The sequence below is a fragment of the Hyperoodon ampullatus genome, assembly GCF_949752795.1.
Source record: "Hyperoodon ampullatus genome assembly, chromosome: 9".
Taxonomy (NCBI): domain Eukaryota; kingdom Metazoa; phylum Chordata; class Mammalia; order Artiodactyla; family Ziphiidae; genus Hyperoodon; species Hyperoodon ampullatus.
The window spans coordinates 17,190,481-17,211,793 of NC_136922.1; the positions used below are offsets into that span (position 1 = coordinate 17,190,481).

A 21,313-nucleotide genomic window follows, 5' to 3' on the forward strand; every position below is an offset into this window, starting at 1 on the left:
CTTATATTTTAACCGTTGTATTCCATTGCTTTTGCTACCAGTTAAGAATGTTGCCTAGAGCCTAAAATATACAGGATAGCCCATTTTTAAGACTCTGACCTTTAAGGGTGTAACACTTTTCCATTCATATAGAGAGAAAAAGTTGCAGAACACAGAGTGACATCTGTCTTGCTGAAGGTTTACAGGAACATCGTGACCTGACCTACGTGGACAGCTGCAAGAACAAAGGATTCCTACACCAAGGAGTCTGCAGCAACCAACCACGCCTCTCCCTCACCTTGCCTTTAAAAATGCTTTGCAGAAACCCTTTGGGGAGTTCGGGTTTTTGGGGGGCACAAACCACCCGTCTCTTTGCATGGCCCTGCAATACAACTTTCTCTGCTCCAAACTCTGATGTTTTGGTTTGGCCTCACAGTGTGTCGGGCACACAAACTCGTGTTCGGTAACAGTAATACAGCTGGATAGGTATTATAGAATGTTTAGAGAAAGACAATGTGAATAAAGATGAGAATGATGCTTAAAGTGGTGTATTACTAAAAGGTATCCATAAATCAATTCTGTACCTGGAAATTCACTGACACTTTAAGGTACCACTCAGGAGTTGCAAACAGAGCCACCCTCCTATTCTTGAACACATGAGGATGCTTGAAAACATGAATGTCTCAAACCGCAAAGAGAGTTTGTGGCCTGAAGGTTCACCTGAGCTGTCCAAGATAGTAGCCACTTGCTATAGGTGGCTCTTTAAATTTAAATGTAAACTTCAATTCCTCGCTATCCATATTTCAGTTACTCATGGTTGCTACATGTGGCTAGTGGCTACCTTGTTAGAGTAGACTGTAGCCCATTTTCATCACTGCTGCACTGTCAAAAACGACCATTCATGTGGGGAGAAATGTCTGAAGGCTGATCTGGAGTCAAGAGTGGTCTGGAAGGCAGGCAGATGTGTAACACCAAGCTCAGAGGTAATCTGGGTCTCTGCAATTTGAACTTCACAGATTTATAAATGTTTTATGACGAGTTCCTAACAGTATTTTGAATAACCCTTTTCTCCTATATGAGAAAGGAGAGACTCTAGAAATCCCTGGACTTTCGAGTAAAGTGTAGAAAAAAATTTCTGGCACACAGAATTTTTCTATTACTGACACAAGTAAAGCATAAAAGCATGTTTTCTTATTTTAGATTCTTGAATGTTCCTGAGCCATAGAGCTCCCTCTAGAGGAAAAGAGTAGGGAAACAAAGATTTTTAAAGCCAACAGGAGACACACACACACACACACACAAGCTCAGAAAAGGAGAATAACAGAAAACAAAAGAGTGACAAGACAATAACAGAAATAGAGTAAAAAAATGATGCAAAAATAATATTTTAATTTTCCTTCTCCTGATTTAATGTAAAGGTAAGTAACAGAGTTAGAAATTTGGGGTTAACTAACAGAAACCTTATCAACTATATAGACTATACAATGATTTCTACCTAGCCTTGACCCTGTCATCTTTTATCCAGTCTTATTTTTTAATTTCTTTAAGGAAAATTTATAAACTGTGCATCTCCCACTTTATGCCTCCAAATTCATAAATACTGCCACCTTGTGAATGCCATAGGTATGAGAGTGATCATAGATTCAGGTATTAATAATAAAGCTGATACTCTGCTTTTAACTATTCTAGGCATAAGCAAATCAGGTTTGCAAATGAAAACTAGTGCCTGATGACCATACCTGGAAATTACAGACGAAAGAGCAGTTTAAAAACCAATGTCTTTCATGATTATTGCAGTACTAAGGAATATCTTTATTACTGTTGTAATTTTAATTAACTGTTTAAACCTGAAAAATTTTTTCTCATCATGAAGGAAAGAATACGGGACCTGAAGTTGAGACCCAGGTTCCAAGTCTTGGCCCTTTTACTTAGTAGCTCTAGACTTTGGGTTGTTTCTTTCAACTTCTGAAGACTCAGCTTGTCATGTATAAAATGACTTTATCCACCAACCTGCACTTTTGTAGAGATTAAATAAAAACAAGGAACATGAAAGCACAGCACATGATAAAGTACAACAAAAACTGTTTCGGGATACTTTTTTAAAAAGCCTATGTTTATTGTCTTTTCAAATTGCTGTAGATGTTATAAATTCCTACCCACCCTGTATCTCCTTTAGAATGAACAGTTTCATAAAAACTTATGATTCATTTTGGAATGTAAGAGTTGTGGTGATTTTAAATCCTGAACTCTGGTCTTTGGTAACTACATTCCTAAAGGGCTTCTAATGTGATGCAAAGTCTCTACAAACTTTCTGGCCAAATGCTATTGACTGAGGCATTTCAATCAAGTCAAAATAAGTTTGACCTGTGTCAGTTGCTTCATTTGCAAATATTTTCTCCCATTCTGAGGGTTGTCTTTTGGTCTTGTTTATGGTTTCCTTTGCTGTGCAAAGGATTAATCTCCAAAATTTATAAGCAGCTCATGCAGCTCAATAGCAAAAAAAAAACCCAATCCAAAAATGGGCAGAAGACCTAAATAGACATTTCTCCAAAGAAGATATACAGACTGCCAACAAACACATGAAAGAATGCTCAACATCATTAATCATTAGAGAAATGCAAATCAAACTACAATGAGATATCATTTCACACCAGTTAGAATGGCCATCATCAAAAAATCTAGAAACAATAAATGCTGGAGAGGGTGTGCAGAAAAGGGAACACTCTTGCACTGCTGGTGGGAATGTGAATTGGTACAGCCACTATGGAGAACAGTATGGAGGTTCCTTAAAAAGCTACAAATAGAACTACCATATTACTCAGCAATCCCACTACTGGGCATATACCCTGAGAAAACCATAATTCAAAAAGAGTCATGTACCAAAATGTTCATTGCAGCTCTATTTACAATAGCCCGGAGATGGAAACAACCTAAGTGTCCATCATCCGATGGATAGATAAAGAAGATGTGGCACAGATACACAAAGGAATATTACTCAGCCATAAAAAGAAATGAAATTGACCTATTTGTAATGAGGTGGATAGACCTAGAGTCTGTCATACATAGTGAAGTAAGTCAGAAAGAGAAATACCGTATGCTAACACATATATATGGAATTTAAGAGAAAGAAAAAATGTCATGAAGAACCTAGGGGTAAAACAGGAATAAAGACACAGACCTACTTGAGAATGGACTTGAGGATATGGGGAGGGGGAAGGGTAAATTGTGACAAAGCGAGAGAGAGGCATGGACATATATACACTACCAAACGTAAAATAGATAGCTAGTGGGAAGCAGCCGCATAGCACAGGGAGATCAGCTCGGTGCTTTGTGACCACCTGGAGGGGTGGGATAGGGAGGGTGGGAGACGCAAGAGGGAAGGGATATGGGAACATATGTATATGTATAACTGATTCACTTTGTTATAAAGCAGAAACTAATACACCATTGTGAAGCAATTATACTCCAATAAAGTTGTAAAAAAAAAAAAAGTTTGACCTGGATTCTTGAAGATTTCACCCCTTTGCTCAGCGATTACCCAATCCCAGCAAAGGCAGACAACCAGAAATGAGAAAGACAGAGCTGTATTCTGTTGGAAGTGAATTATCTACAGTAGTGAGTCCACATGCTCTGAATGCCGTGAAACCTTAAACACTTCCCATTTAAAATAAAAACAAACACCAAAATATAACCTCAACGTCTTTTGGACTTAACAATCTATAAACTCTTCTGAAGTAGAAATGTCTTGGGGGTGGGTGGAAGGGGGGATTAAAGTTTTTAAGTTCTTTATATTCAGTAGAAACGGAGACCAAATTTTCTGAGTCTCTCTTTAGACAAAACAGGTGAATCTGTACCCCATGACCTTCATTTTACCCTCAGCATGTTTAGGATGCTTTTTTTTTTTTTTTTTGGTTAAGTATTTTATTGAAGTATAGTTGATTTACAATGTTGTGTTAATTTCTGGTGTACAGCAAAGTCAGTCAGTTATACATATATATATACATTCCTTTTCATATTCTTTTCCATTATGGTTTATCACAGGATATTGAATATAGTTCCCTGCTGCTATACAATAGGAGCTTGTTGTTTATCCATTCTATATATAATAGTTTGCATCTGCTAATCCCAAACTCCCAATTCATCTCTCACTCGCCCACCCCTCTTGGCAACCACAAGACTGTTCTCTATGTCTTTGAGTCTTTTTCGTAGATAAATTCATTTGTGTCATATTTTAGTAGGATGCTTTTAATGGAAGGAAAATCTACTTTGCTTTATATGAATTGGTAGCTTTTTTCATGGTACAAGCAAACATAAAAGGAATTTGTTTCTAAGACGATTAAGTGTGCACAGAGTTCTTATTTCTAGGGAGAAGGGAATGAGATCCTTAATGAGTTAAAGTCAAGAAAATCTGCTTTAAGATGGCTTGGGGTACCTGAGCAAGGATAGTGGTATATTTTTGCAAATATACAGATTTCCCACAATGGAGTCTGGTGCAAAGATAATCTCTTATAAAGATGTCTCAATGACCTTTAACATGAAAGCTAAAAATGTGGATTATTGACTTGATTATAATGACATGCTTCCACCACTACCATCTCGAATCCATTTTGTTCAAAATTCTCTTTCAGTGGAAAACGTGAGATAACTTAAAAAAAACTATTTAAAACATACTTGTTTTCAGACGCTTGTGTTGAGTTCTCTTACATGCAACTGGTTCTTCTCAGCAGATCAGAGAGAAAAATTCAAAAAGGTCTACGCAATGCTCCAAGTGAGTTCTCTGTATTAGAAGTACCATGTGTGGGGTGGAGATTTTCTGATACTCCCTTTGCGGGCAGAGCAGTGTGACTTCTGTTGAACACTACCGGACTGGAAAACTACAAACCAGATGGGCTGAAAGTGTGTTCTAGACACGAATGTTATGGAATCTCTGGGGGCCCTCTCCATCTGTGTTCAGTGAATGGGATGAAGGAAGCCTGGGTGGGTGCTGATCACCCTTGTGTGCAGGGCTCTGGCTGAGGAGTCTGTGGGATATAGCCGCGTCCTCCTGGAAACAAACAATGTTTCCTCCAAAAGTGAGACAAAAACAAACGGGCGCTCAAAGAGTAAGTTTCTCCCTCTTTTTCTAGATGATAGATTCTAAAGTGAGAAAAGAGAGGAACGTTTGCTTTTCTTTTTTAAGATGATGTGTTTCCAAATTTATTCTTGAGAAAAAGCCTTAGGGCCCAAACATAAAATGTTAATGTCTTTCATAAACTAATATGCAGGCAAGATTTTTTTTTTTAATTGCAGATTTTGAGAATGCATTGAGCTGAAACTGGCTCATAGTAAATTCAGTACATTTGAAGTTAATCATCATGGGCTGAGGAAGCAACTAAAAAGTTGCTTTATCAGTCACCTTCTTAGTACATATCTCTTATGGGCCAAATAAGTATGTTTTGTTGATACACACTGGTAACTATGAAAAGTACTTGCTCTCTGGCCATCTGAATTTAGTAAGACACTTGTAGGCGGTAGCGAGTATTCCAGATGGTCTGAAGAACCATGGGAAACAAAACTGATGGTCTTCTATCGGCCAGTTTCTAGTACACACATAGTAAGTATTATAGTTTATTTTGAAACAGCAGGCTCATAACACCTACTAGTTCATATTCAGCCCTAACTAGAACCTCGTGTGTATCAATTTATCCATTCACTAACTCGGTCAGGATGCAAAAAACATTTAGTGTCTCATGTGTGCCGGCTACTGAGTTTATCAAAATGAGTGAGACAAACTCCTTGTCCTTGAAGAATTTATAGGATGGTGGGAGAGACTAGTAATTACGTCTATTAAAACTATAATGGAATGTAGTGGGAGAGAAATACAAAAATATATAAGGTGGGTATTTAAAGCAGAGGGTGTGTAGGACTGACGTTACAGACTTTGAGTCCCAACTGGGGCAGCTGCCTCCGGCTTGGGGCGGTCCGTGCCCCTGTCCCAGGCTGACTCTGAGGTCCCACCCTGATGCTGGTAAACTGCCTCAGACTCCCGACAGTGTTTTATGGTTGACTGAGTCCTAGACCCTGGATTAAACCTTTCTTCCAATTAAACCTGGCACAGAAATACTTGAGCTCCTCACCAAAATCGAATCCAGTAGGACCTCCTGTTCTCATCAGAATACCCGGCAAAACCTACTGCTTTGAGAGCAAGGCTTCCCCTTGAACGGGGATGGTTAAGCAGAGACAGGAAGACTAAGAAAACCCAGAGCTTTTACCAACAGTGATGACTCTGTCACCTCGAAGTGTTTGAGCAGGGGCGTCTGTGACTTACCTTTTCAAGGGGGCAATGGATACTGTCTCGGAGAAATGGAAGCAAGTTGGGTCGGTCGAATTCAGCATAAAGGCTGATCTGCTTCTCGTGGTAGCGCTGCCCCTTATGATGGTCTCTTTTGAAAAGCTTATGCAGATACTAAAAAGAACAAAGAAAGAAACCAGGAATATTAAAATAAGAAAAGCAATAGCTGTTTAACACTGCTATTTTCAGTTCCAAACAGCTTCCACGGAGAGGCTGGCAGAAAAGCAGTTTTCAGGAAAACTCTCTAGGTGAAGGGAAAGTGGGAAGGAGAACACCTTGGGGAGAGCAAGAATATGCTGACATTCTCTCTAGAATGGCCCCGAGTGACCTGGCTCTGCCGCTGACCATGTGACCTTGGGCAGGTCACTAACCTCTGTGACTTAGTTTCTTAATCTGCAAAAATCTCCTGGGGTGGTTGTGAGAGCTGAATGAGTTACCATTTGTAAATCACAGAACCATGCCTGGCAACGTGCTCGGCACCACAGAACTGTTAATGACAGGAGTGGTTAATATCACAATCATCTACATCGCCTCAGAAACGAAATGCTTGATCAGTGGTGTTCCTGGATCATAAAAATTCTCATCCTTCATGTAAAAGGGGGTAGAGTCATGAGACAAAAGCATGTTCTTAAAAACTCAAGGAGCAAGCGCTGAATTAATTCTCATACGTTCTGCATCTTCTCTCCTTAAGTCTTATTGAGATGTGTGTTTGCAATGAAATGCTGCCTCTCCTGGTGACCTCAAAAACAAAAAGTAAAAAAATCGAGAAGAGTACAGGTGTTCTGAATCCATTTTCAAAGCTGATTCCTTTCCCTGACCGTCAGAAAAAGTTAATGGACCTCCAAGGGAGTGAATGATTGACTTTCTACTTGGAGGCAAGTCTATCAATATATTGTGCAGAAGCCAGAAATCGACACTCAATGTCTAGTTCATGTTAAATGTACACAGACACCCCAGAACCCACCTGAGGCAGGGGGACTTCGTCACACCAAGTGCGTTCGCCCCTTGAGTGGATTGGTTCTTCAGAAACACAGAGTGTCATATTCAGCCCACTGAAGGTGTGACTGGGAATGAAGTCACTGGAGTTTGACATTCGCTGTTGCACGGGGTCACTAAATAAGCCTAACCAGGACACAAGCACACTGAGAAACCCTTCCTCGGGTTAACTGCTCCGCTTGCCCTCAGGCAAGAAGGTGGGGGGTGTCACACAGAACTCCACGATCTGATGCAGACTCCAGCCAGGCCACTGGTGCAGGGTCAGCGTGTGAGCTGGACACACTGCAGTTTCCCAGAGGCACAGACAGGTTAGGAAGCCCCTTCGGGGCAGATTTATAGAGACATTACCTTGCCTGACAGGGAAGATGGGCCACTTCAGTGTGAGCTCCACCACCATTCCACCACTGCCCTAATGACACTGTCACTAGATACCTCCTGCCTGTAATCCTGTCTCATGGCTCAAGGAGACCAGAAATCACTGCTTTGTAAACAAATCCCATGGTGACCGGCACAGAGGTACCTGGCTTGGGTAAGTAGGTAATCGGGAGATTTCCAATCGTGAACAAAAGCATCTGTACAACCTCTGAGCAAAAAACAACAAAACAAAACAAAACCCCAAAGTACCTCACATTCCTATCTTGGAGTCTTCAAAGGCGTCAGTGCATAAAACGGACTAGAATAAAACGCTGTTTCCTAACCCGCCTCCTGGGGTGCAAAGAGGTGGGCAAAGATACAAGAGTCCTGATCTTATTTGATGTCCACAGCCCTCCGGGAACAATCCCTATTTTCACTTAAGACTTCTCTTGTATAATTTTGAAAGGACGTGGAAAACACCTAGTCTTGCTTTACGCCCATGATGACAGCGATGCAGAGAATCCAAGTAACTCCCAACACCCCCAAAGGAAATCTAGAATCAGGGGACTGTTGGCACCAGCACAAGACCACACAAGAGAAGCGGGCACAGGGAATGTCAGGGTGAGACACAAACAAGGCTCTGTTCTGTGATCACTCTGTGGTCCTGAACACGGAATGGCTGTGTGTTGTTTCCTAGGCAGGAGAACTTGATATTCACAGAGCACAGATCAGGGCACTGGCTTTGCTGTAATTTATGCCATAATTATACTAAATGGTAACTACAGAAGTGTGGACAAAGAACACTGCCCGTCACTCTGGTAAACAAGGAATGTTGCCCACCATCAAGCCCTCCGACACTGCAGCTCCTTGCCAACCCCCAACCCCCCAGTGTGCCCTGAGGGGAATTCAGGATGGAGAAAAACACATAGTGGACCTAGATAGTTAAGGTGCATGTGTAAGGAATAATTCCAATGAGCCCAGACTCCCCCATCTTCCCATACAGAGAAAGGCACTAAAATCATTAACTTGAGATGTCTGTTTCTGTGTGTGTGTGTGTGATTAGCCATAATCTTTTGATGTTTGACACCATGTTGTTGTTGTTGTTTTTTCCTTCAGCAAAAATTCCTATATATCCTGGCTCCCCCTACCTCTCTGGAACAGTCCCTCAGAGCTATCTGAGAAGCTGCTTTCCCGGGCTATAGTTCTCAGTCATGTGCTCAAATAAAACATAATTCTCAACTTTTAGGTTGCGCTTTTTTTTTTTTTTCAGTCAACGGAAGGTGGTTACTCCCAGGCATAGTTTGATAACACAAAAATGTGATAACTTTTTTTTAATCACAATTCGACTGTGAGTCAAAGTTAAAGTACCTGAGCTGTCACTAATTCCTCATCTGGATTCAGAGCATATGCTGCATTATAATAATAACAGAATCTTGTTTGCGGTCAAACCTCCCATCTGAATATGAACCTGAAGTGTTCACTCCAGTCTTCTCAAACCAATACTGTAAGGTGACTTGCCTTCCTGTTCAATCAAAGGGCAAAAGAAGAGGACTGTTATGCTTACCACATGCTGCAACTCTGGTCTGTCTTCTAATTCTTCCACTACCTTTTTAATCTACAGAAAAAAAAATTTTTTTTAATGTAGAGTTTAGGAGGACACAAACATAGCTGCAAAATTATCTGATAAACATCTCTCTTCTTTATGGCGATAGTGGTCCCAGACACTCATCTGTTTGAACACATGTAAAAACAAAAGGCACTCACTGAAATTTTATCTTCGTTGTCCAGAAGCATGTCAACAGCTTTCTGCAATATGAAAAAATAACCAGTCATTGAAATTTGCCATAGAAGAAAGAGAACACAGAATACAGTGTATTGGATAAGGTATCACCATTAAAGGCAGAGGGCTTATTTTACACAGATAAGAAGGTTCTTAGCTTTACAATGGTCCTTCAGTGAGGTATTTCTAAATGCTTTTTAAAATGTGTTTCAATCTGAGGTCTCTGTGCTTTGCATAGACTTAAAATAGTGCCTTGCTACGGCTCACTAATACAAAACATCTGTATAGTTTGCAGTACCACAAAAAGGAGCTTTGCTTCTGGCCACCTGAATATTGACTGAGTCCCTCCACAGATTCCACAGATACAAGAAGCTGGTCTTATGTGGAGAAGAGGATAAGAGTCAGGAAAAAAAAAAAGAAAAAGAAAAGATAGCTGAAGTTTCATAACGATATAAAGCTTATGGATTTTTAGAATTGACTTTAGCCACCGTTAACATTCATGAAACACAAGTTAGACAGTGCCTGTAGCAAGAGGTAGTGGGAAGACAGCCCACCAGACTGAGCCTCATACAGAATAGCTGGGTCTTGTCCTTGACTCTGCTATTACGTTGCCTACCTGTCCGCTGCGAACATTTTTTTCTCTCTGAAATATTAGGACGTTGGAAGAGATTATCCTTAAGTTATTTTCTAATTAGAAAGTTCTCTGATTCCTTAACTTGGGTCCATGCTCGTGAATAGCAATTCTTTTGAGCTCATTCAACTTTTGTTTATAGCTTCATAGGCAAAACTAGGCTCTTGAGACACTTGGGGGTGGGGTAGGCATAAGGGGAGACTGGATATGGGGAAAATGTAATTAATTTCTATATAAGCTTCTCATCCTCTTAATCATCTTCTGCCAGAAAAGCAGAACCTCTGTCCTCTGAACTTCCTGGGAACTGCACTAATTATTTTTAGATCTGTACTGCCTAAGGACTTGACTCCTTCAGTATGAAAAATGGGCTAAAAGCATCTTTCAGAAAAAAGTAGATTTAGCTCCTGTTTAAGTGTAAGCGTGTGAAGACTAATATATAGCACATAATAGATATATAACACATAATACCACTAAATACAGTAAAATAAAATTTTTAAAAATTCAAGTGACCCTTTTAGAGCCTTAAGGGTTCTACTCTTTAAAATTTCGATTTTTTGGAATAAGAACCACTGTGTTGTATGAATCTCTTTCTTTCCATCATTAGCACTTGCATTAACTTTTCTTTGTTTAAAACACACAGTTTGTATCACTTTACAAGAGCCACTGTGAGCAGTGGAGGTAGGGTGCCCTCCTGAGACAAGCACTCCATTCTTCAAATTTGTCCTGTAATAAAGTGATACATCCCATATGTATCAGTCTGAGCATCATCTGAGACCAGTGGAAACTCCACATGCTAAAGCTGTGAATACCAAGGAATAAAACTGCAACAAATGGATCAAAATAGTTTACTTAAAATTTGAATTCTGGGACATACAATTAATAGTGTTGAATGAGCTAAAGCATATGGCTAGATTCTGTTTCTATTAGTTATATGAATTGTTTTACCAAAAAAAATTATTTCATACACACACACACACACAACTTCAAAAGTTCCACATCAGGGCTTCCCTGGTGGCGCAGAGGTTGAGAGTCTGCCTGCCGATGCAGGGGACACGGATTCGTGCCCCGGTCCGGGAGGATCCCACATGCCGCAGAGTGGCTAGGCCCGTGAGCCGTGGCCACTGAGCCTGCGCGTCCGGAGCCTGTGCTCCGCAACGGGAGAGGCCACAACAGTGAGAGGCCCGCGTACCGCAAAAAAAAAAAAAAAAAAAGTTCCACATCAAATTATGGTTGCTTTTACAGAATAACCACATCAAGTAAAGGATTCCTGAATGCCAACTACTAGAGTAACATCCAGGGAGGGCCAGAAGGTTCTGAACATGATCCGCATATAGCCAAGTTATGTGATTTATTATCTCCTCCAGCATGTGGACAAATGTCTAATTATTAAAAATTTGGGACAGCACAATTTATCAGTAGTAAAATAAGAAACACATTATACCTCATTCACTTTGCTGTAACCTGAAACTAACACACATTGTAAATCAACTATACTCCAATAAAAAATTTTTAAAAATAAAAATTAAAAAAAAAAACACATTACCTCGGAATCAAAATCCATTAATAAAACAATTTTATCCTTGATAGAACTGAAAAGATTATGCTTGTGGATCAACTGGAAAACATCCTTATGTCTTAACGTTAAGTATATTTCCAGAGCATTGCCATAGTTTTTGTCATAGGTGTACCTGGTAAGACGAAAGTTTTTACATTAATGTTCACCAACACATCTAATAAAACACACAGATACACACATGTAAATCATGTTTTACATTAATGAAAACTGAAAAACTTGTTTAGAGAGAAAAGCTAACTTTATTTAGAAAAGTGTTCTTTGTGATTTAACTATATGTGACCAATAAGTATTTCTTTCTCAGAACCTTGCTTCCCATCTCACCAAAATTTTAGAATATTTACAATATTCAACTAATAAAATTTTTCTTAAAAAAGTAAAATCAAAAAATTTTAAAGAAATCCATATACCAAAGAAATTACGACCCCACATGAAGGAAATTCTTATTCTAGTAACAGAAAATCAGTTAAAATTCTTACAAGCGGTGTTCAGCTGACAAAGGGGTGATATTCCAAAAGCTTCTCTGTAAGGAGGTTGTATAAAATTTAAATGTGTTTTTCTGTTGAAACAGTGTTTTTCACATTGCTTAATTCCCTGAGCCAGCTCCTAAATGCCAACAGAACCTAAACTGCACTGGGAATCCATTCTTAGCACTACAGAATTATTAGTATTACTAGTACTGTGTTAGTACTACAGAATCCAAGGAAAACTAGAACAGTGTTTCCAGAAGAAAATCCTTAGTGTTCCAACTCAGAAGGCCAGACACATGTCCCCTTCTGTGGAAAGTCTTAAGCAGCCCTGAAATTCTAGGCCATTTTGGTGTACCTTTCTTGGTCTTGGGCAAAAGATGTAAGAGGATGCTGGAGCGGGTTGTCTGAGGCGGGGGGAGTGTTGAGGGGCTGAAGTGGGACGGTCTTCCTGAGATTAACTGCAGTGTGCTGCTTGTTTCACTAAACCAAAGTTCCTAGAGGGCATGGGTGTATCTTTATCTACCTCTGCATCATAGGCATATGGCACAAAGCCCGGGTCACCGAAAGCACCCAATGAATATGAAAAGCATTAACCAGGCTTCCGTTTTCTAAGCCCTAACTCAGTGCCAGGCACTGTACTTAGCTCTTAATGATGAAACTTCATTAAAACCATCCCTTGCACCGCTGGTGTAGTGGTATCATGCAAGATTCTCATGAAAACCATCCCATAAGGAACTGTCACCTGTGATCTTATGGATAAAGAGTCTGTGGTTTGAGAAATTTACTGACTTGCAGATCCAAGAATGACAGAATCCAGCACCTCTCTGGGAAACTGATTTGCTTGAGGAGACCTGGCACCCTTCCCTACCTGAACCACTGCCCCTACCAAGTGATTCTGGTTAGGGTTCGTCTCCTCTGGGAAGCAGATGACATTACAATAGTTAAGTTTCACACAATTTCCTTACCTTATGTTCTCGTTTTTGACCGGAGGCTTACGAAAGATTTTTACTACAGGTGAATATAGGAAAAGAATATAGATCTGCATCCTGCCAATTCAGTTTGACAGATCTAAAATAGGGAAGACTTTTCATGTAGATTGATTTGGAAAAAAGAAGCGCTAAAATATACTCACAATTCTGCCAGGGTTTTAAGTAAGGTTCTGTTCTGACTGTCTTTCTTCAGGTGATCCCGAACTGCTTGAACTATTACTGAATTGTTGTACAGATCTCCCGGCCATTCTCGGATCAGTGTGGCAAAACCCTAACCAAGGGGGAGAACAGAGGAAGAACACTCTTTAAACAGGAAAACAATCCAAAGAGTTCATACAATTCCTAAAACTATTCATGGAAAACAGATAAGATCACGTTAGGGTTAAAACATTGGTCCATAAACATATTATCAATTTTCACGGGTGGTGAGGGAGGCACACAATGTCTGCATACGCATCCCCATTCGCCATTCCTGAGAAGTAGGCGGTGCCATCCCTTCTCTTGTGATTGGATGAAATGCACAAGGAAGCAAGGCCCCCAGGTCCTTCCATCAAGTGCCACTGCAGAGGCAGAATTTAGGTCTGACTTGCTCTCTCCTCATTCTGGACTAGCCGTAACACTTGGAGAACATCTTTAACATCTTACAGATACTGTCCAAGTCAGCTACACAGCCAGTACTGAGCACACAGTGGCTTTGCTTCCACAGTGGAATCACCCAGCATCCCACCTTCAACAAGTTATCATCTCTATCTTCCTTCCACTCATGCCTCTAAACCTAGTTTTGTTTGGGGATTTAGGACGCTGGTTCAAGTCTGCCCCCTGCTCTTACCCTGACTCTCTCTCGATCTCAAGTTTTGTGGTTCTGATAGAAAACTCCAGACCCCCTGATTGGATCCTGTTTCCCTCCAGGGATGATTCTTGGCCAGTGTTCTGGGCAGCCGTGCCATCCTGATTCTCAACTTTAGCCTTTGTGACTAAAAGTATTGGGTAGCTATTTACTTACTGATCCTTGACAACTTTTAGGAAAAAAAAAAAAGAAAACTGTAGATGTTTTCAAAGGTAGCAAATAGAAGTAAAAATCTTCACATTATTGGAAAAAATCATATTATTTATATTAAATAACTCAACAAATGCTTTAATGAACTACTTTGAATTGGTTTAAATGATATTTAGAAATGAAAATTGTGTGGTGGAATTTGCTTCTGTAAACTACCAGGATTTGCTAAGAAGAAAATCACAAAAATAATCAGGAATATAGTTTTTTTCTGCCAAAGAAACCCCTAGCAAGGATGGCAAAAGACCAGAAGAGGCTGCACATTTTCCATTCAAACTGCAACCTTCCTTCATATGAACATGATAGCTGTTTGACTTGAGAGATTTGGGGAGGAGAGTCACGAAGTAAAGGGGATACATTTCATAAAACTACTAAACCAGAACACTAAAATGTTCTCTGAATCAAAATATGTTGGATCAAGTTTCTGTTTTCTTAAGACTGCAATTTATAAGATAAAAGTCCTGAAAAGATTTCCACCCCAATACTGGCAGCTCCCAGTAGACCTGAAACCAGAGGTAATACTGTTCAGGAAAAGAAGAAAGCCTGGCTCCTTTCCCTCTTTTCCATGATTCAGGCAACGGCCTTGCAGTACTGCCAACTTCTAATACGAAACAAGACAACATGACAGGTCATGTTGTGCGATAAAAACCTGAGGACTCCAACATAAACTGAAATAAACATTGATCACATTTCACGTTAGGCTTTTCTCTGCTTAACTGGTTTTGTGTACCTTTGAATAAATGTGCTAAAAAATACTGATGAAATCACCCCTGGGGCCTTTATTATTAATTAGAGGACACAGTTGTCAGGGAACTATTACGATCCAGTGGCAAAATCAGAGAACCCCCTGGTGCCCATCATATTGGGTTGGTCAGAAAGTTCGTTCGGGTCTTTCTGTAAGATTAAAGACTATTCATTAAATGAAATGCCATAGAAATTCTCCCATTTTTAACATGCTTATACATTTGTCATTAATATTATGAAGCAAAACTTCACTATTTAAAATAATTCTGCTAGGCTGTAAATTAAAAGGCAAAGTTGTATGCATTTCAGTAGAAACCCCGTACAAAGAAGTTATGAAGAGCCAGTACCTCCAAGAAAATACTGTTCATATATTTTTATTTTATTTTTAATCTGACGTTTAGTGCTATATTTAGCAGCACAAAATTTTCATCCACATTATATGTGACCAAAAATGTTGCTACAGAACACTGCTATCTGATTAATTATGTGACAATTTAATTCAAAATTAAACATGAAATGGAGAATGATGGAAGCGAAAATGCTAATTATTTATAAGAGCTTATGACAAACCAAATTATTTGTAACCTTCTTAATAGTACTGACCAGGCAGACACCCGAAAATATTCAGGAAAAAACATCTACAAGCTTTGAGTCATGCTTATTTCTTTCAGTCTCAGTCAAAAGTTTTCCAGATATGAATTAACAAGATACCTTTAACGATATAGGATTTAAAACAGTTTCTTGAAAAAGTGAGGTTTGAATCATGAATTGTAACAGAGTCATACAAATAATAAAATTGCTTTTTTATGGTTAAATTACATGACTTTAAAAACAGGACAAGTATACTGAGCTTCGGTGTTTCAGAATAAAGCTCATACTCTTCCCATCATTTTCACAGAACACTCAGAATTTTCTTTCTTTCGGGAAGATGTACAAAGATGGAAATTTTATAACAGCCACTCTGTGTACTCAGAACATACTGGAAAGAAAGAGAAGTCCATTGTAAGTCTTTCTTCACAGAAGAAACCTTTTCCAATAACTACGGCCAATAATGGCCTCTCATTAGATCTCTTAAAACACGTTGCTCTGCCTGTCTTCCTTATTTTCTAGTTGCTTAAAGCTTATTAACACAGTCTCCCAGTCAGTCTGTAAGCCCACTGAAGCCTGGGACTGTGTTTTTATTTCTCTTGGATCCAAATGAGTACTCAGCCCAATTCTTGACCACGGTAGGTTCTAAATAAAGATGTGCTGAATTGGACTGAATAGGAAATGAAGAGAAACCAAGCTCCGAGACTCTGGCATTTGGCACCTAGCACAAATGGCAGAAACGATTACCATAGACTCTTCCGTACAGACCTGGAAAGGAACAGACCCATGCTGGTAGGGAAGACTGGATTATGGTAACAGAGCACATGGTGATAAGAGATGCTGCCTTCATTAGCTTGTACAGTTATTAAAGAAATACATTGTTCAAGTTGAATTCATCCGAAAGCACGTAGTCCCTTCCTCTGATAAGAATACAGGCTTGGAACAGTAAAGGCACTACATAGGTCACACAGGCGTCAGGATGCTTGAATCTGACGTATCCAGGAACACGTGGCCGACAGTAACTGACCAAGTGTGTGAGTTACCAGGATAAAAGTGCACCATCTTAAAGGTCCCTTTAGATCTTAAGCTCTAAAAACCATCTCAGAGTTAAAATAGAGTGTTTGCATTATTACTCCTCCTTAAATTGAATCAGTTATTTGTTAAAAAAGTATCTCAGTAGGCACTCAAAACACAGGAGTTCTTTTTCTCATTCCCTCTCTGATTGTCTCTATCTATTAACCTTTCTTTTTGGTGTTTTTTTTTTTTTTTTTTTAAGGCTGCACCATGTAGCATGCAGGATCTTAGTTCTCCGACCAGGGGTCAAACCCATGCCCTCTGCAGTGGAAGTGCGGAGTCCTAACCACTGGACCACTAGGGAATTTCCATTCTATCTATTAACCTTTCCGCAAGCCACTCCCCATTCTTGTGGGAAGGAGAAAAGCTGTAAATAAAGTCTTCCTTATTTTCAAAACATAACATCAGAATGTACGAAGGCAGTGACAACCTGCAACATACAGTGAGGTACCAAAAATGAAAACTGATCACTGGGTTAGGTCCCTGAACTTTATAAGGAGCTGAAGATGGTGCCACTTTTATAAAGACTTTGACGTTTGGGCAGAAACTGGAGGACAGCAGTCGGTGGTCCGATATCTCCTGATTTATGGATCGTCTCAGCACCAGCTCCGATAAAGAGCTTACCAGCCTTGTCTAGAACCTGCCCACGAGAAAGACCATCTTTTCCTCTAGTCAGAAGCAGGTGAAGGCTGAGTCTTCCCACCACATTTCGTGGATAGCTTTATTAGAGCACCCAGCATATAACGTAATAATTTACCTGTTCATAGCAGGGGTCCTCAAACTCAGTCCTGTTGACACTTGAGGACAGATAAGTGTCATGGGGGGCTTTGTCATAGGGGGGCTATCCTGTGTGTTGTAGGATGTTTAGCAGCATCCTTGCTGGCCGCCACCCACTAAATGCCTGTAGTGCCAATTCCCCAGTTGTGACAGTCACAAGTATCTCCAGACATTGCCAGATGTCCCCTGGGGGGCGGGGGGTGCGGAATCCACCTCTGTTGAGAATTGCTGGTTTATATGCTTGGGTGTGACTCAGACTAGAGCTATCGCTAAATGCACATCATTTCATTCACATCTGCATGCTTAGCGCCCAGCACATTCCTGGAATACAGTAGGCACGGAACAGAGACTTTCTGAATAAATGCATTTTAAAGGAACAAACTTAAAAAATTATCATCCATTGTGGGTGCATGCAAACACCAAATTTAAAGCCAAACCCAGGCATACCTATTATGGATGGCCTTAGGCAAGTTATTTAATTGTTTTAATTTTTAGTTCCTCTGTAAAATTGGATATTACTATGTATAGTGTTGCTGGGAGTATAATATTGCAACACGCACGTAAAAGTGCAGCGTGTACAGTAGATAAGCAGTTTAAGTACCACCTTTCTCCTTAAACAATAAGCAAAACAGATCATTTCCAATCCCCTTCCCCCTACCTGCGTCCCAATTTCTCTGCAATCCACCTTTGGCAAACTTAGTTCTGAGACTCAAGTTTTAGAAAGTTCTGAATTCTTTAAGGGTAGCAGAAGCATCATTAGCAGATGCTATTCTATTTATGAATTCCCCCAAATGGCACTCGGTCCTTCCCCTTTAGCTCTATCGAGGAGGTAGCTTTAAGGAAATATTCAAAATGTCCATGGATTAGACATTTTCTCTAACAAGGTCCACATAAACATCAGTGGTCATCAGAGCGTATGTATCTCAGTTTCATCTACCACAGAGAAACTGCAAATCTGCTGCCTTTAAGCCAGCTGCTCCAGTGTACCATTTTTCTAGATTTCATAACATTTTCCACTGAGAACAATTTGACCATGTTGGAATGTCATACCTCATAATCACTTTCCAAAAATTCATGCAAGATCATTTCATAGATGAGTGGTTTCAGAACTGGATCCCCTCTTGGCAAATAAGGACTAATAGCCTAAGGAAGGAAAAGGCAAAAAAAAATCTTTAAAAAGTAGCAAAATAAAACCATACTCCAAAGAGGCAGCAAATATAAAAATATACATTTACTTTAAAAACTTAAGGCAACAGAGTACTTTGGAAAAATATTACGAAGAGAAAAGATTCAAGTAAGCTCTACCTTCTTTTTTTTTTTTTAATTAGTTTCTGCTTTATAACAAAGTGAATCAGTCATACATATACATCTGTTCCCCCATCCCTTCCCTCTTGCGTCTCCCTCCCTCCCACCCTCCCTATCCCACCCCTCCAGGCGGTCACAAAACACCGAAGCTCTACCTTCTTATAACATGTTACAATACACTTAAAAAAGTATAGATAAGGTGTCTACATGTATGAATGAATGAATAAAAGACACTGCCTTGATTAAGTTAAACATTATCTCTCTGTTTTTCCTGATGAATTAATGAAACTCTAAGTAATATGAGGGAGAATGATGACAAAAGTCAACTTCTTAAGTAATCAAGGAGTTATAGGTCATCTATTCATCTTTTTTTTCCCCTTAAAATGGAATACATCAACCTTTAAAAACCCATAATCATTGTTTGAAATTAAGGGAAAATAAACCTTGTGTTTTTAGCTACTTCAGCACTGTGTTAAGTGTTGAATTTCCAAACACTGTAAATGGTTCTGCAGTGCACTACCCACCAATCGCCATGCTCTGTCCTGGGGACCCAGAGCTCCAGGCACTGTCCCCAGGAGCTCACAGCTTCAGAGGGAAGATATGCAGATATCTAAACAGCCAGTTGCAGTATTGCCTGCTAAGTGTCTCGAGAGAGGGGCAAACAAGATGCTGTGACGAGGTGGATCTTGGAGACTGAAGCAGAAGTGACAGATGCCTGGGGCCTGTCAGGCCAAGAGAGAGGGGGAAGGGCACCCCGGTAGAGGGAACAGCATGGGCAAAGGCATGGAACCATGAACGCACACTCTGCATGCAGGGAGGTCAGCATGGCTCAGACATGTGAGACGGGGGTCACGGGAGGCAGATGAGGCTGAAGAGGAAGGTGACGTGGGGTCATGAAAGGGATTCAGATTTTATGCTCTGAGCAGGAGGGAAATGAGAGGAACACATTTAGTTTTTAAACGGCTAACTGTGGGTTAGGGTTGTCTATAGATCTGCCAGAAGGCCCTTGCAATACCTCAGGCGGGAGTTAAGGCAGTGGTACCAGAGGGGGAGGAGAGGCCCAACTGGTACTGACAAAGTGAAACTGACAAGAATTAGAGATAAAACAGAATAAGGAGGTGAGTTAGATGTTCTCATCAAGACAATGGCTTTAGCTGCATAGCACAGGGAGATCAGCCCAGTGCTTTGTGACCACCTAGAGGGGTGGGGTAGGGAGGGAGGGAGGGAGACGCAAGAGGGAGGGGATATGGGGATATATGTATATGTATAGCTGATTCACTTTGTTATACAGCAGCAACTAACACAACATTGCAAAGCAATTATACTCCAATAAAGATGTTAAAAAAAAAAAAAAAGACAGTGGCTTTGAGCTATTAAGCATGGAGAAATGAGTATATTGTGATGTGGTACACACAGATTGAAAGGAGAAGGACCAAACTAGGGAGGGAAATGGATTCACATTAATCTGAGTGATCATTCTCAGCAGCATGTACACACAAGGAAAAATGTCCATCACATGCTTCCAACATAGATAAGGAATTCAAAATAGAGGTCTGGGTGATGGAGCCATCATGGTAAACATGGCCATAGGACTGGAGAAGATCCCCCAAGGTCAACCCAATAAACATGACGAGAAGTGTCCTTGAGGGTCTCCTGGAGAAGAGTTACATTTATGGGGCAAGCAGAGGACAAGGCACAGGGCTGGCCAGCTGAATAATTGGAATTTTTAAAAGCATATTCATAATTCTAAGAGAACACTGAAAAGGCTCACAGATACTGAAAAGTTTTCAAAAAATGTTTTAAACAGATCTCCAGACATAGGAATACTTTATTGATTAGTTTAGATATTGTAAACTAAAATGAAAGATAAAAAAATGAAATATCAAAATTATTTGTTCAAGCTACCTGGTCAAAATTTTCCATTTGTCTTCCAGCAAGTAAGATGTTGGAAAATGCACTAATTCTTCAGTACATGTGAAAAAAGCCTTATGTTTATTATAATCTACTGTGATGAGACTATACCTGTTTTCCACATTCATTAAAAAGAACATGAAAACTTCCATCTGAACACAGAGGGAATTGGAGGGAGATTAGAAAGTGAACATATCATATATGTAATACATTTGTATATATTTTATTCACATAAAATATAAACCAGATTTCTATTTGGTAACTAATTTCTAAAAGTTTTTCTTTCTAGCTGAAATAGTACTCGCTTCCCAATAAAGAACTGATTACTATTAATTTTATTTCCATCTCAATATTAATATACTACATACAAAAATTAAAGAGTTAAAAATAAAGCTATGCTTACCTTAAGCTGTCCAATTTCTTTAAATTTATAAACTTCATATTCCCAGAGTGCTGCATTTTTCCCAAGAATTTTCTGGCATTTGCTGGCAGTAAAAACATCCCAGGGAAAAGAAAGTATAAATAAAGAAAACAAACAGAGACAGAATAAGTAGACATTTCCCCTAGTGGTTTAGATAAATCTCTCATCCCAGAACTTTGACAAATTTCCATTTCAAGTGCCAATGAACATAAAGGTATTACTGGTACTCACTTGACTGCATATACAAAGTTGATGGAAATCATGAAAATACGAAATACTTATAAATAAAGATGAATCCCTTTCAGAAGACTTTGATTAGGGGTTTTCCCACTGATT

The 21,313-nt window shown here is 39.7% G+C and overlaps 1 protein-coding gene across 3 annotated transcripts in view; it reads right to left on the reverse strand.

Annotated features, from left to right (window-relative positions):
* Positions 1-21,313, reverse strand: part of VPS41 (VPS41 subunit of HOPS complex) — a gene marked incomplete at its 5' end in the record, with an annotated part of 191,650 nt that overhangs the window by 16,589 nt on the left and 153,748 nt on the right. For all 3 annotated transcript variants that reach the window (XM_079711715.1, XM_079711713.1, XM_079711714.1), the window contains 7 exons: positions 6,287-6,424; positions 9,225-9,275; positions 9,425-9,466; positions 11,615-11,759; positions 13,247-13,374; positions 18,391-18,483; positions 20,960-21,041. In XM_079711715.1, coding sequence (XP_079567841.1) covers positions 6,287-6,424; positions 9,225-9,275; positions 9,425-9,466; positions 11,615-11,759; positions 13,247-13,374; positions 18,391-18,483; positions 20,960-21,041 — 679 coding nt within the window. The remainder of the gene's footprint in view (positions 1-6,286; positions 6,425-9,224; positions 9,276-9,424; positions 9,467-11,614; positions 11,760-13,246; positions 13,375-18,390; positions 18,484-20,959; positions 21,042-21,313) is intronic.